The 16,065-nt window shown below is 45.5% G+C and overlaps 1 protein-coding gene across 11 annotated transcripts in view; it reads right to left on the bottom strand.

Moving 5' to 3' along the window:
• LOC116392982 (unconventional myosin-IXAa-like) overlaps window positions 1–16,065 on the bottom strand; it is a 130,571-nt gene that overhangs the window by 84,007 nt on the left and 30,499 nt on the right. For all 11 annotated transcript variants that reach the window (XM_031864869.1, XM_031864885.1, XM_031864889.1 and 8 more), the window contains exon 2: window positions 14,447–15,416. In XM_031864869.1, the coding sequence (XP_031720729.1) occupies window positions 14,447–15,349 (903 nt within the window). In that variant the 5' untranslated portion in view covers window positions 15,350–15,416. The remainder of the gene's footprint in view (window positions 1–14,446; window positions 15,417–16,065) is intronic.

Below are 16,065 nucleotides of genomic sequence, written 5' to 3'. Positions count from 1 at the left end.
CTCTCTCTCTCTCTCTCTCTCTCTCTCTCTCTCTCTCTCTCTCTCTCCATTAACTCAGTTCCACAGGCCTTAGCAAGCTCATTGTTGCTTTTCATTTCCTCGCGAGCAATGCAGTCTCCACTATAGTTCTATAAAATACAGTATACAAAGAGGGATCGTGCAACCTCTTTGTCATATGCAACTTTTAACACACCTGAAGAGTAGCTCAGACGGGCACTACAGATACTTACAGACGCTGTATCGAGTACGCAAACGTACACACAGATTTATGTGTTTAAAGGTTTTTCAGACTCAGAACACTGCAGACCGGTTTCTAAAACTCAGACGGGACTTTGCCTTCTTTTCATCACGTTGATCGTGAGCAGAAATACAACGTTGCAAAGTCATCCACCAGGAATGTGTGCTTGCATGTACGTGATTAGGCTAATGCAACGCCTCGCCACATGAAATGGGAAGTAGTGGAGTCATGACGTCCAAGACGTCCCGAAAACAGGATACATAATAAGAGAAACAGCTTCAAAGTTTGCCATGAGACAGAGACGGAGTAGTACAGAGAACCTCATCAATCACGTCGGGACTGTCTGAAAGGTCAACAATGACGAGAGGGAAAGACCCCACTTCAATCATTCTCCATCTTAGGTTATGGGCTCAAAACTCATTTCTACAACAAGAACCTCACATCACTCTCCAAGCACCAAAACACATCACTCTTCTATGAGACTGACTGACCGGATTCAAGAGGAAAGTATATATGTGGAAGTATAAATGCTAGCAGTGCTTTACTTTGGTGCAATGCTACTTTAAACTTAACTGTCAAACATTCTCACAACGACAATGCTAATGTTAAGCACGTGCAATGTTTACCATATCCTCCATCTTAGCTTAGTGTGTTAGCATGCTAACGTTTGGTCATTGGCACTTAATGCAAAGTACAGGTGAGGCTGATGGGAATGATACTATAGTTTTACAGACAAAGTGCTGCACAAATTATAAATGTCAGCACTAGAATTCGTCATGAGAGGGACGTGAATGTCTGCACCAAATTTCATGGCAATTCATCAAATAGTTATTTGGACATTTCGGCAAAAGTGTCAACCTACTGGTGCCAGTCAGACGTTCACCAAAGTCCTCTTAACTATTGGATGGGGTGTCGTGAATTTGTGTACGCACAATGACGGTCCCCAAAGAGGTAGACCGTCCGACCAACACAAACACCATCTTTAAGATTAAACACCAGAAATAGCGGCTTTACGTTTCCATATTTGGGTCACAGTTGAGCTCACTGCCTCTTCAAAAATACAGCTTTTAAATTCATGACTCAAACACAGTGGATTTATAGCTATTTTGGTTAACAAGTCCAGTTTCCAGTTTGGCCATTTCCATGTCAAAACCATATTTCACATTGTCCAAAAATACAAATAAATAACTCCAGCTATAACAGAGTCACCCATCTGGCCATAACTCGCCAGGTTGAGAGCCAAAATGGCAGGTCTTGTGGAATAATCATTCGATCTCTCTGCTCACAGATGTGCTATCATGTTACCAAAGTGCCAGGGGAAGAACGAGTGAGGAAGTTGAATTAGTGCTGTGTATGAGCAGTGGATTTGGCAATAATAATTAAATAAAGGAGCACGGCATTTCCTCTGTGTTATCTCTGTCTGTCGAGGGGGAAAGTAACATCGGAAGGAACTGAAGCCACCTCAAGCGAGGCGCTCTGTGAAACTATTTCCTCTTTGTCTATCTGAAAAGAAGATGGCGCTTCTCTCTGGAAACTGAGAATCCATTCATTCTTTTTTTCCCTTCCTATCCTTGGCTCTCAAGGTTTTCTAATAATATGCCACGCCATCCCTCTTTCTCTCCTCTGCCTCTTTTAGCCGCCATCACTTCTACCTCACTTCCAAGCTTCATTATCGTACTTCTCCTTCTCTATCTTATCTCATCCATGTCTCTCCTCACTGTGACCCGACGACTTTCAGACTTCAGGACGATGCCTCGCTCTACAAGCAGAAAGATCTATTTCTACATCAGCCGGTAGCCAGCGATGCCGCAAAAATGCACGGCGCCAATGTGAAGAGTACAACAACAGGCCACTGGAGTACTTACCGCATGTAATACTAACAACAACACACAGTCCCTGCACACTCACACAAACAAACACACACTCAGTGACTGAGTAAATAAAAAAAACAGATTCTCACAACAAACTCACTCTGTATAAAGTGACACTCCTCTGTCATCCTGCTTGACTTTTGCCCAGAAGAGTGCTGTGGGGGCCGCAGTTGTTTGGGTGAAGCAGGGCTTGTTTGGCGTTTACTGGGAGGAAGTGGTTAACGGCACAGACTGCAGCAGACCTGGACTATTAAACACCTTAAAACACCTTCTTTACGGAAGTCAGAGTTCCAAGGACGCAAGTCTTCATACAGTTCGTTTACTCGGTGAACCAGCTGCAGGGGGAGCGAGAGGCGAGGGGATATATACGGCGGGAGAATTGCTTTGCCCCCCCCCTGGAGGAAGCGTTTTCTGCTGCACTGCTTTACTTCTGAGGGAAGACGGTAGAAATCGGTTGGCATTACCAGCCTCATCTCGATTTCAATAAACCCCCCGAAACTGGGGCACTTGGGAGCTCACTCGCTTGAAAATGACTCTCTCGCTGTCTATTATTTAAGTGAGGATTTCATCCTCCGTCTCTCATCTCCCTCCTCCTCCTCTCTTCCTTTACTCTCCTCTTGCTCCGTTATCCCTCCCCTTCCTTTTTATCTCCCCCACCCCTCCATGGGCCCCCGGTGCTGTGGTAGGGTGGGTGGGATGCAGAGAAGATTAAGGCAGGGAGACAGGGGGCTGCAACAGAGCGCTTTCATCTTCTCTCTGCAGGGTTGTTGCATCGGGGGGGGGGGGAGACACAGCGAGGGGCTGCAGTGATACAGCAGAACGATGTATCACAACTGTACACCACAGATGTACTTTATGTACTTCACCATCAGTTTGAACGTTTCACTTAGCAGGGTGTTGCAGAGACGTGACACGACTCAGTTCTACAACGATCAGGTCAGTCAAAATGTGCAGTGAGACAAGAAGAAACTGCTCATTTTAAGCCTTCAGGAGACTCTGCTGCTTCCTGCTTTAAAGGAATACCTCAACCACAATATGAGAATTCCAGAAGAAAACTGAGAAAAGTCTTGATGAATTGAAGTAAATAGGGACAGCGTTTAATAACAGCAAAACAATATTAAAACATCTGTTGACAAACTCTCACGCAATGCGAGTGTCCTGTCAATAGCACAGTACTGCAACACTGCAGTTATTGCGACAGCCCTAATTGGATTATACTGCATGAGTTGTGTGAGAGTTTTTTAACAGACCTTCTGATATAGTGTTGCTGTTGTTAAACGCTGACCCCATTTACTTCAATTCATCAAGGTTTTTAATCCATTTTTGGACTCTTTACCGTGGAGGAATGCGAGAAAAAACAAAGTTTTCTTAAGTAATTCAAGGTAACAGGGTGAGTAACTGATATACAAATGGTCATTTAGTGGGTGAAGTATTACTTTAACGTTGACCGACAACATGATGTATTTAAGTGCTGCGCAACAGAGACTGAAAGTAGTTTTTTTGTGACCTTACAGTTTATAAAACGATCTTAAAATTGAACTACATTTATATCTCATTGTGCAACGGGATACATTAGCCACGGTAGCTTTCCCTGCATGGTCCACAGGAAGAGGAGGAGGGACTCGTGGGACATCTGAGAGAGGAGAAGCTGGGATTGATTAATGCGAGGACTACAGAGGGTTTATGAAGTAAAAGCGTGGAGACATGAAAGGAAACTTGAACATTGTAAATAACCAATTTGCTGCAGGAAAGAGCCGTAATGAGAAGAGATGGTGGAGATAAAAAGACTGACATGCTCTGCTTTGTCAGGTGGCCTCGGCGCATCGAATACAGAAATAGTAGAGTCCAACACACACAAACAGGTGTGTGTGTGTGTGGGTGGGTGTGTGGGTGTGTGGGTGTGTGTGTGTGTGTGGGTGTACAATAACATGACAACCCAAACCAAAGCATCGGCTGGCAGACTCAGTCTGAAAACAAGTTCGAACTTCCACCGGCCGCTCCCCACCTTTTCATTCACCCACCCACTCACACTCAGCAGGCCGCGCACTCAATGGCACATCTGCACCATTCAGCCCGTCATTCATTTACCCACAACAGCCTGCTGGGGCTTTCAGTGGCTGGACTGAACGTGACTGTACTTTGTTTGGTTACTGGTTCCGTAGTTCAGACACAGACCTGTTGAAACCTGACGGACGAGGCTTCGTGTTCCGGTGCTTCACGTGTGAGAAGTTACGTTTTGTGAGCGTGTACACAGACGGTGATCGGGACTCACAAAGATGCTCGCAGGGCAAAGACAAAAGCAGAGCAGCGGGGGCTGAATACGGCCCGCCGATGAGGACTTCCTGCCAATCTGATAGTGTGTCTGTTACTAAACTCGCACGGCAGCTGAACCACTTAACCGAGTGTGCAGTTTGACTAAAAGCACTGTAACGATCAGCAGTTATCTCGCTGTTGCTGCTCTCTCTTTATGCACAGACCTCTATGTAAACAGTTTTCATTGGGACTACTTTCTGCTGATGAAATACTTCTTATGAAAGCCGCTCATAGAGTTACAGAGAAGCTGTTTCCGGAGAGAGAGAGAGAGAGAGAGAGAGAGAGAGAGAGAGAGAGAGAGAGATTTAGTTGTTCTGTCAATCTAAATGGCTGTTGGCTCCACATACATATTTAATATACAGACATGAGATGGTATCTGGATGTGTGTGATTCAGCTCAGCAGGTTATTTATAGATTGATCCCATTATATGTGATTGATCAATACGCTGTATGTAATCAGAGCACTTTCCTGGAAGAGTTAGAGTTAAATGACACTGTTCGTCCTTTTGTTCAAAAGCCAATAATCTTAAAGACGAGATACCAAAAAGAAAAACTGTGAAACAGAAATGATTTGTGAACAGCTTCCTTCTCTTTTGTAATTCTCTTCTCAAAATGCCATTTGCAGGGTGGATGTGGTTTTAAGCTCGCACATGTGATGCACACCAATTTGATAAAACGCTACTTCACGGCATTTCTTAAATCTCCCCTTGGTCGTCTGTGCGGCACCATATGCTGCCGTCATGCACCGAGGCCACCAATTAGTCTGAGGCAAACCTTCCCCAGGCAGGCGCAAACAAAAGCTGCATTTGTTTTCTTTGGAGACTTAAAATAACTCTTCAAAAGGGCGGATCACAACAGCAGAACACAGAGAGAAAAGGTAATGAGTAACATGCTGGTGTTTGTGCTGAAAACCAGGCAGATGGGGATTTTAAAAAACACTGAAAACTTTCTAGGAATGAAAACGAAATCCTGAACAAAAAACACAGATCATAGCAGACGACCCTTTCTGTTTCCATAGATGCTTAATTAGATTCCAATGTGATTGATGACAGTCTAGTTAACGGGCTCAAGCAGACGAGATCACTAACGCAGATCTAGTTTGCTCAATTGCTCCCGTTATCCCAGATGGCCTCGTGTCCGACTACGACTCCTAATGTCTGTCATGTCATCTGTGTCTGATTGCTGTGTGACACCACGTAAGCAGGCTCAGATTGAATCAGGCCCATTTGGACCATCAATTTCCTGTCGCGGGGCCTTTCACTAAACCTGGTGGGCGGAGTCGGCGAGAAAGACGAAAAAGTGACGCGAAGAAGGGATGAAATGTGGCTACTTGTGACTGTAATGTAATGTAATGTACTTCTTCCACTGTCAGATCAGAGGCACGAATGACATCACGTTCAATCGGGGTCACCGCACAAAAGAGAGGACATGTATGCAATACCCATGAATGGCAGAAAATGTACTTTATTATGCTTTTATTCTACATGAGTGCAGATGGACGGGCACTTCATACTGAGTGAATGTGGAAATACTTTTTACTTTGATGACTCAGCTCAGAGACAGCATTTCATACATTAAAACTCAAGTTGCAGAAAGAAACAGTGAGCATTTTAGATTCAACACTTAAGACTGAACCAATAACTTCCCCGGGCTGCAGAGAGCAGAAAACGCGCTCGCTGATATCACGTTGAACCCGGTCCAGGTCAACTATACGACCACAGAGTGTTTTGAGCACATTGTGTACAATGTGCTCTGCAGGGATAAACGCACACTGTACTGAGCTTCCCGAGAGAGGAAAGCGAGAGCTCTCCAGGAGATAGACAGAATGAGAAGGAGACGGGGATAATCCAGCGAACAGATGTTTGGGAGCACATCGAAGAGTGCTCGCTGCCCAGAGGATACGGATTATAGGGGTGGAAGTGCTAACAGGAACATAGAGGGCCCGAGGTGGGCTACGTGATTAGCCGACACACACGCACGATAGCTAGCCAACGCATGGCGCTCTGAGGTAAAGGCCGCGGCTATTGTTAAGCCACGCGTGATGAAAGCGAGACTCATTCTGCTGCTGCTGGAGAAAAGATGGGATTTAAAGTAGCAACGCACAGACTACGGAGTCTGCAGAGGAAGTAGTTTATGAGAATGAGAATGTTTTACCCTGAAAGAGGGACATTCTACCTGGTTAAATACAAAAGGGAGCAGCTTCTTCAGTCCAACAGCCACGTTAAAAAAGATGAATGAGAGCTGACGTGAGCGCTCACTGAGGGAGGCAGAGAGAAGTGCTGTGCAATGCAACCAGAGGAGACCAGGCATGATGGCAGAGAGCTTTCGGTTGTCTCGTTGTGATTTAAAAGACCGTGGACACACTCGGCCGTGGCTGAACCTCTCTGCTGGGAGAGCTGGATGCTAACGCGTTCTGACAGGCACAGAGGTTAGCATCACACACACACACACACACACACACACACACACACACACACAGTAGCAGCCTCGTTGGAGTGGGAATAAAAGCAGCTCTCACTGTCTCAAGTGAAGGTGCTTTACAGACCTGCCAGCCTCGTCACATGCATTACAGTTTTCAGTTGGTCCGTCGGGTGGACTGGGTTCACAGCAGCCATGCGATTGCTGTTCAGCAGGAGCGACTAGATGTGCACATGCTACATGGGATTTAAAGCTTTAAAAGTGAGTAGTTGTGGTCTGTGGTGCTGCACAGCTTCTCGAGCCCTTACACACTTCATGATACACAGGCCTTTGAACACACACTTTTAAAACCAGAGGGCCGAGGCACTACCTGGAGCCATCTATCAGCCACAGGAGACAGGTCTCGTCCCTGAGGGCATGGGTAGGAGCAGAGGGGTTGTGTGTGCGTGTGTGTGTGCGAGTATGTGTAGGGGGGGGGGACATCTGGATGGGAACCATCTGGTGAAGAGATGGGAGGGGGGGAGATCGGCTCGGCTTCTAATGCAGCAGGCAGGGAGGCAGGTCTGCCGGCCACACCACCAGAACAAAGACCGGCTGTAATCTGGCCCGCAGGAGCCCTCGGTCTGTTTGCCCCCAGAATACAGCAGCACACAGCTGGGGTCAATCTCAAAGCTTCAGTCGCTCTTCAGGAAGATGTGAGGCACGGGTGCACGCTTGTCATGCAAGAGCCCGGGTCACCTATAGAGAAGAGCTGCCTTCACTGTTCAAATGACAACAACTAATACGTGAAAAAACTAGGACTTTGACCAACAATGAGTCCAAGATGTGTAACTTATTTACAATTTTATTCTTTTCAGGGTCATTTGGCGTTTTCATTCCAGTATTTACAAGACGCAAGTCAGTGAAATATGCCGGCCAGTTGCCAGTTAAATGAGGTAAAAACGAAAAAAATGTAATCTTACAGTCTCGTTCAGCCAACGTGTCCATCAACAGCTGTGCACCTTGAATCAGACGAGACCCTAATTCATTGACTGGACGTGTTTACCAAACATCTTGAGGTGAATAATGAATGTTTCCATACAGACCATGAGAGTTCTGGATAAAAGCTTTTTTTTTTGGTTCAGATTCATGGTTCTGTGTGGAAGTCTGTCCAGTTCAGAAACGAGAATGAAGTAAACGAGTCCTTTCTTCCCGAGATTCATTGTTGGTTTTGGTCTTTTTACAGAATGAAATATACAAAATATCACCAGACTCCTACTTTAATCTCTGTCAAATGGATAAAGCTGACCTTAAAACTCTCAGCACAAAAGGGTTGCTGCAGGAATGAGTCCCAAAACCCAGAAATCAGTTAGCTGACGTTATCAATGGCTTTTATCAACAGGTTTTTGGTTCTATGCCTGAAACAAGGTCTGTGGTAAACACAAGTTTAAGAGATTTTAACTTTTTGTTCTACGACATAAAATGCATCAGTAAATTACCCATTTGTGAATTTTGAAGCTTTCATTTAAAAAAAGGCGGTTGCTAACAAGGGGCTAAATGAAACTACAAACGTCATCACTTCGACTAGTCCGCCGGCACATGTGCCCGTGGTGTACCTAACGTTAGCTTTTTATTTCTGTTGATTGCATTTACACTTCAAAAATTGCTTAAGTTGTTTGTGAAGATTATCTTGCTGAACAAAATATGTAAATATCATAAATGTTTGTTTGCACTTTTGTTTCTGCAATAATCCAAAATCAATTTGAAAAATATCGCTTTTTGTCAAAGGAACAAGAGCGATGCTAACTTCCTGGCTGGCCTACAGATATCTTATCCCTAGAGCAGTCTATTAAATTCAAAACATTTCCTGTAAGTCTGATCTTGAATACTCAAACACTGTAAAATGTCCCTTTGTGTGTATATTTAGTTGTCTGAAACCTAATAGCGTGCAGTGTTGAAGCTGGGGACAAAAAGGGAGCATCTGAGATCACCCAACTGCACGACGACGACCAGACCGCCAGACTCAAGCGGCCACAGAAGCCGAGTCCTTCCCATCAGCCCACCAGCTGTCTTCCCGTCAGCACCATCCTGCTGTAATGTCATATCTCTACTGTCGCCTGGCTCTGAACGCAGCTCACATTACACACGACTGCAGTTACTGGCCGTCTGCGGCGTGTTATTAAAAGGCTTTTTCATGACTTGAAGTGATGCCAGCGGGCGATCGGAGCATATAGATGTAAGATGACACCGCTGGCCCGATGTAATGCTGACCGCTCATTGTTCGCCGTGTGGCTGCACCGCTTTATTTCTGAGAAGTGGTCCGCTGGCCACAAAGGCTGCAGTGTGGCCGGAAAAGGTCACAAGATTGATCCCTGCAGCCGCTGACGTGTCTATCAAGAGCGGGGGGTCGTCGATCGAGACAATAAAGCTCTATGTGCTCAGTCACATCGACTCTCCTCGATGCTGCAAGTGTTAAATGGACAAAGGACACACACACACACACACACACACACACACACACACAACTTGTCCTTGGTAGAAGGGCAAAGTCCTGGTGAAGGTGAATCGAGTCAAGTTGATGTCATAAGCTTGTTGTGTGCATGTTAATGCGTCTGTGTGTGTCGATGAGTTTATATGGAACAAGGTAAAATAGATGCTCTTAAAAACAAAATGAAATAGAAGAAGGAGAAGGTATTATTAAAATCAATATCAGGATACAAATAGAGTAAGAGGAGCTGAAACCATTAATCGATTGAGACAAAATTCCTCAGCAACTAAAATGATTGATAATCGTTTAAGTCATTTTTAAAGAAAACCACCAAACATGTCTCAGCTTCTCAATTGTGATGATTTACTGCTTTTCTTTGTCTTATGCGATAATAAATTGAATATTGGATTTTGGACTGTTTGTCGGACAAACAAGAAAGTTGAAGGCATCACCTAGGAAAACAAACAATGAATCAGGCCTGCTAATAAGAATGTAGAATATTTGCATTAGTTCAGACCTAAACTATGAATGTAAAAGGTAAAAAAACTCATTACTGCTGTGCATCTGTGCGTACGTCTGAGTTTGGAGCCGTCTGTTACATTCTCTGCTTCGTGCTCGTTATGTTGTGCGTATGAATGTATATGAACGAGAGTCCTCCGCTCTGGCTCAACGGATGACTAAAATAGCCTTCGCCCTGCGATGCCGTTGACCTCGCACTTCACAGTAACGCGATGTGAAGCGTTACGGCTGACGGCCGCACCGGATCCAACAGGAGAGGAGAGGTCGACGGATGAGGAGGTGAAGAGGAAACTGGTTCAAGCTCTTCCGTTTCATTCTCTCACCATCACATTCACCATAAGCGTGTTTTCTTTGATGTCCCCGGAGCAGAAAGAAGCGCTCACCGCTAAAATTTAAAACTGAGGGGAAGAAGAAGAACCGAGGGAAATAATCCCCCCTTTTTGGATTTCGACTGAAAGCACACCCCGTGGTGCTATTTAGGATCGGCGTATCACGTTGAAATTGTGTCAATCAAATGTGCAAAAGCACAATATAATTGATTTAGAATATTTCTAAAGAACAAGGTTTAAAAATATTTCACTCGCCTGCAGTTTCTCCTCCCTCCCTCCTTTCATGCAGTTGGCAGTAAGCTTCTTAAGTGAATCCAAAGAGAATGACTTATCCGAGTCTACAGGCAGAAACATCTCCCGCCAGCGAGACATATTTCATCCTGAGAAATGTTTTCCTTTCTGTCCCAGACAGTATCTGTGTACCCACCGGTACACAGATACTGTTAAAGTCGCTGCATTGTGCTTCGCTTGTTGACACAAATACAGTTGTGACACAAACTGTCCTTGTTTTCTACAAAGACGTCCCAGGCAGCCACATCCTTTCACATTGTTTCTCTGTTGGTTGTCTTTATTGTAAGGCATTTTTAAAACTGAAAAATAAACCATTAACACAATGTAAACTACAGGGCAGCACAATTAATCCAAATTTTATTGAAATCGCAATATGGCTGACTGTAATTTCAAATCGTGGGAGGTGCTATATTTGCAAAAGATTCTACAGACCAAAGAAAACATCTTTGTTTAGTAGTAAAAATACTTTTATACTCATTTCAATTGTTGGATTTATTGATTTATTACTAGCAACTACAATGAGTAATTGCTAACATTTTACATACCTGGACATACACAACTAGCAGAACAATTTACAGGCATTAAGAGGGAAGATGGGACTAGATGGAGGGACCATGCATAGAGCATCATGAACCACATCAAGGAACCAACAAAGAAGTCAGAATTAATACTTTGTCACGACTGGCGTGCATTTGAAATCCATCCAATATGAGGCCTTGCTGACCTCATATTTGCAGCCTGACTCACATTCAAACTCTCACAAAGCTTCAGTGCAGAGGCGGCAGCATCTGACCGAGGCAAATGGTTCTGTAATTGGCATTACAACTTGTGGAAACCAAAGAATTTGGCTGGTTCAACTCAGCAGCCTAGTTTCTTGGCTGGCGGTAAACTTTTTTTTACCCCAGAGAGCTGCTTCTCAAAGAAACACATCAGGCCCCCGGGGCACTCTCAGGCTGCAGCCCATAATGTCTCCAGCATCCAGCTGTTCTCCGTGGGATGCGAACAGCGCATTGATGTGGACGTCATGTTCAGCTGTGTCGGAAAAGCGACAGCACACCGGAGAACAGTTGGTGCTGTGTGTTGTTTTTAGTGTGTGAACAGCAGCTGGATGGTGAGAGTCACAAGTTCACACAGTGTGATGTCGTCACTTTGGCACGCGTGGTCACATATTTCTCTTATAATCAGATTATCCTATTTGTAAAAGCAGCTTTTTTTAAAAATGACATGGCAAACCAGAATTACTGCCTCGCTTGACCTCCGTCAACTGGTCAAAATGTCATCATTTTATCCTATTGGACATTTGGGTGCAATTGTCATAATTGACTTGCTTTAGGGCGGGGCTACCTTGTGATTGGTGGCCACCACAGCGTTGTCCGGTCTGGAAGTTGTCAATTTTTTCATCTTAGAACTTTAACCGTGTTAGTGTGTTTTTTGTTCATAAAAGTTAATTGTACATTTTTTAGTCGCCTAAAAATGTCTTACTCAGTGTTTGGTTGTACTTAGCTCCCCCTTTTCGTGTCACTTCTGGTCCAAAAAAACACAATGGCAAGGCTAAAAAACAAAGATGGCAACAACTTGAGGCCTCCAAACGGCAGTCGAGGTGTGAGTCAAAGTGACTATGTCCACCTCTTATATAAAGCCTATGAAGTGGGAATTTGTACCAAATTTGAGAAAATTTCACTCAAGGCATTCCTCAGATATCTCGAATGGACTATTCCACAATATGGATAAACATATTCTACCTAAACTGTGAAATAATTCCAACTAATATTGCTGTAATTTTCTTAATGCTGCTCCAAAATTGTGGCTCTATAAAAGCTCTAAGTAGATATTTTAATTCGCTGAAGCATTTTCTGATACAAAATTGTCAAATTCTCAACAAGAAAACAAGAAAAAGACACAAAACAAACAACAACGTAGATGTTCCCGCCCTCATAACTCCCTTTGCTTGTTCGCCTCGGTGACATTTCGACTGTGCACCTCGTGTCTCCCACCTCGGTCAGGCAGGTGATTGATGGGGAAGTCATTACATGGGACACAGTCATGCTGCCACACACAGCACACATCAGGCCACCAAGCACAGTATCTAGTTCCTCAGAGAGAAATGTTCCTCTACCTGTGTTATTATCAAAAAAAGCCTCTCAGCTCTCCCAGTGTTGTGGCCTCAGGCAGCTGACAGGTATTCAGTCACGGGTGTTAAATCATCACCTGCAGGGAAGTGCAACTGTGTCCGTATGACTGAGGTTCAACCGCAGATATGTGGTGAAACGCCAAAATACCAGTCATTTTCAACGCATGTAATACATCCCCTTCTTTGTTATTTAGCAAGAGATTCCTAGGATGTATGGCCTAGTATGAAACCGTAGTCACCGGCAAACTGTCTGCTTCCAAAGCATATAGTATAGTTCCTTTTTCCACAGAGGCCAGACACCATTCGTTATTTATGAAAAGCAGCTGCTCTTACACGGTTCTTCCCCGGAAGCAGCAAGGAGGTCTAAAATTTGATTCATACTTTACAGATGACAAAGCATATATGCACCTGACCGTACAACTATTTTTTGTTTGACTGTACAGACCTCCGCATGGGACGCACACGGTGTCAACTTGCACAGCTGCACGTCGACACGACATCCCCATACGTCCTGACAGGAAACTGCGCGCTGTAGAACAAAATGGTTGCCAGAAAACAACACACAGTTGGGAGCTCACCGAGTCACATTCATGGAGGCTGAATAGAACATGTCGCCCTTCAATAGACCTTCCGAAAACATGAAATTCCCAATGAAATTCCATAATCCATAATCCATTATTGATTCATAATCCAGGCGGATTAACCGACATTCCATTAGTCCCACCCCCCCCCCCCCCCCCACATCAATGCAGAGATTGGATTCCCAGTTTCTGGGTCAAATAATATACAGAGGAGTCATATGTGGTAAAGCCGGGGATGAATAGAGGCTTCCCCGCACGTGGAGGCATTCCAGTTTCAGAAGGACATTTCTATAATCCATTTCATGCCTCATGAGCTGACATTCCAACACCGGAGGAATAACCTGCTGACTTCTCTTCAGATTTCATCAGGCTTTTGTCACTTACCTTCTACTACCTGGGCCGTATAGTTCACAGTAAATGAATTACATTCAGCCGGGCTTCAGCTTGCTGCTACAGTAAGTAACGCAACTAAACACAGGGATCTGTTGAGAAACACGTGGTGAATAGAGTAGAATATTTCAGACCTAAATTTAGCAGCTCGTGTTGATCTCAAGCTCAAAGACCTTTTTTGATCGTAAGCTACAGCTTCTATCCAACAACTAGTATTTTGGTGTGTGGGTTTCTGTGAAAGTTCCTGCAGTGCACTTATGCTGCGTTCACACTACGAGCGACACAGCAACAGTCTACAAGTCATTTTTAATGGAAGCCGGTGACGTGACGCTGCAGACTAAAGCCCAGACACTTGTTGTTGACTGACGCGCCAAAAATCTTTTTTTCAGCGCTCCGAAGACGCGTTGAAGCGCCAACCAACCGTGTACTTTTGTTTCACCTCGTTCCATCAACAACAAAAAATGCCTTTAGCGAGTTCCCAATGCTACTTAACAACATAACTACGTCAACGAGTGCTTGAGCAACACTGAAACAGGGACTTGCCGTCAATGTAACTGGGTCGTTTTGTTGCTTTTGTCGCACATAATGGGAACATATTATTACAGTCATACCAGACAGTCAAAGCACTCACACATACAACAACAGGCTCATCACTCATCAACAGGTAGCATTCCAAGTGTTCCAAGTGTTAATCTGTATTTGTTTCTGAGATATTTGCTCATGGACTCTAAAAGGTGGAAAGGAGATCTGAACCACAACCAAAATCAATCTTCTGTTCCTTTTTCCAGAACCAGACTTCATGAAAATCTATTGTTAAGATCTTGAGTTATGTTGCTGACAGACCAACACAAGCAGAACCATGTCCTCTGTAACATTTGTTTTAATGTGGGTTTCTTACCTCCAACACGGGCCCCGCTCCCAGGATGATCTGCTCCACCCCGCTGGCGAACCCCTTCTGGCTGAGTGCGGTCAGGTGATGAATGAGGAAGTTGGTGCTCTGGGTCTTCCCAGACCCGCTCTCACCAGAAATGACTATGCACTGGTTCTTCCGTCGCTGTAGCATGGCGTGATACGCCACATCTGCCACGGCATAAATGTGGGGCTCCAGTTTCCCCAGTCTGTGGTTGTCGTACAATTTGACGTATTTCGGATTGTAGATTGGCAGGAACTGGAAGGGGTTAATCACAATAAGAATACTCCCAATGTAGGTGTAGATCTTCTCCTGGCGGAAACGTGCGCGAAGGCTTTCCAAAATGGTGCGCTCTGTTAGTTCCGGGAGAGCGCAGAGGTCGGACGGAGGGTCGCTCCCTGCAGGCTGGGGGAGGAAACCCCGTTCCACCATGCGCCGACGCTCCTCAGTCACCCGCAGCCACATCTGCAGGCTGCCGCCATAATGAATAGATCCGTCCAGGTTCTTCTCCCGCAGGAGGAAGCGGTAGTCGTCGCCACTGCCCAGGCCGCTGCGGTTCTCCAGGGCGCTCCGCGGCCACAGCATCATCCGCTGAACGGGGCAGTCGCCGGGGTTCAGGATCCACTCCTCCCCGCCGAACTCCTTCACCTCGGCCAACACGTAGCATTTGGTGCGATCCAGGCGCAACCGTTCGATGAGGCACTCGATGGCTTCGGCAGCTGTGGTGTTCTTGCGGGCGCTGACGGGGCAGTAGATGGTGCCCTCAGCCAGGGCGCCCGGGTAGACGCGCAGGGCGAACTCCTGGTCCTCCAGGCGCCGCCGCATGCTGCCACAAGCGGTGGCCATGTTGGCGCTGCTGGCGTAGCTGCAGCCGCCATCTTGTAAACTCATGGTGGTGCAGCAGGTCCCATCAGCACACCGCTCTCTGGGCCCGGAGGACAGACTCAGGACATCCCAACTGGAGGAGGACAGAGATGGAAGAGGTCAAACATGGTGGAACAGCAACACAACAACAAGGGTTCAAAGGAGGAATGAATGGTTTCAGACATCAGTTCATGTCCTCGGGCTTTTCCAGTACACTGAGTCACAACAGGGTCAGTAGAGTCATGGCGATTTCATCTGTCCCATGACAGAGTTGGGCGACTCAATAGGCTTTCTGTTTTGGATCGTAAAGGGGTCTACTATCACGAACGCCACAAAAGAGCAGCATGAGTCCGAGTCAAAGAGGGAGACGAGAACCGATAGCTATTCAAAACAATGAGGAACAGTAGCTGCCTCATGAATTTAAAGGAATACCCGCCAGTTTATCAGAGCCACAAACCCTGTGTGTGTGTGTGTGTGTGTGTGTGTGTGTGTGTGTGTGTGTGTGTGTGTGTGTGTGAGTGTGTGTGTGTGAGTGTGGTGTGTGTGAGTGTGATAATCCAAGGGCTCTAGCCAAGATTAACAGCTGCCACCTTCCACACAAAAGTGGCTGTAATGAGAGCACAATGGTTTAATTCACCACTTCCCTGTTGATAGTGAACACAGCACTCCACTCTCTCTCTCTCTCTCTCTCTCTCTCACACACACACACACACACACACACACACACACACACACACACACAC

This window comes from Anarrhichthys ocellatus, unplaced genomic scaffold (genome assembly GCF_004355925.1).
Source record: "Anarrhichthys ocellatus isolate YVR2014 unplaced genomic scaffold, GSC_Weel_1.0 scaffold2, whole genome shotgun sequence".
Taxonomy (NCBI): Eukaryota; Metazoa; Chordata; class Actinopteri; order Perciformes; family Anarhichadidae; genus Anarrhichthys; species Anarrhichthys ocellatus.
Note: the sequence above shows the minus strand (reverse complement) of the source record. Positions and strands in the feature narration are given on the sequence as shown.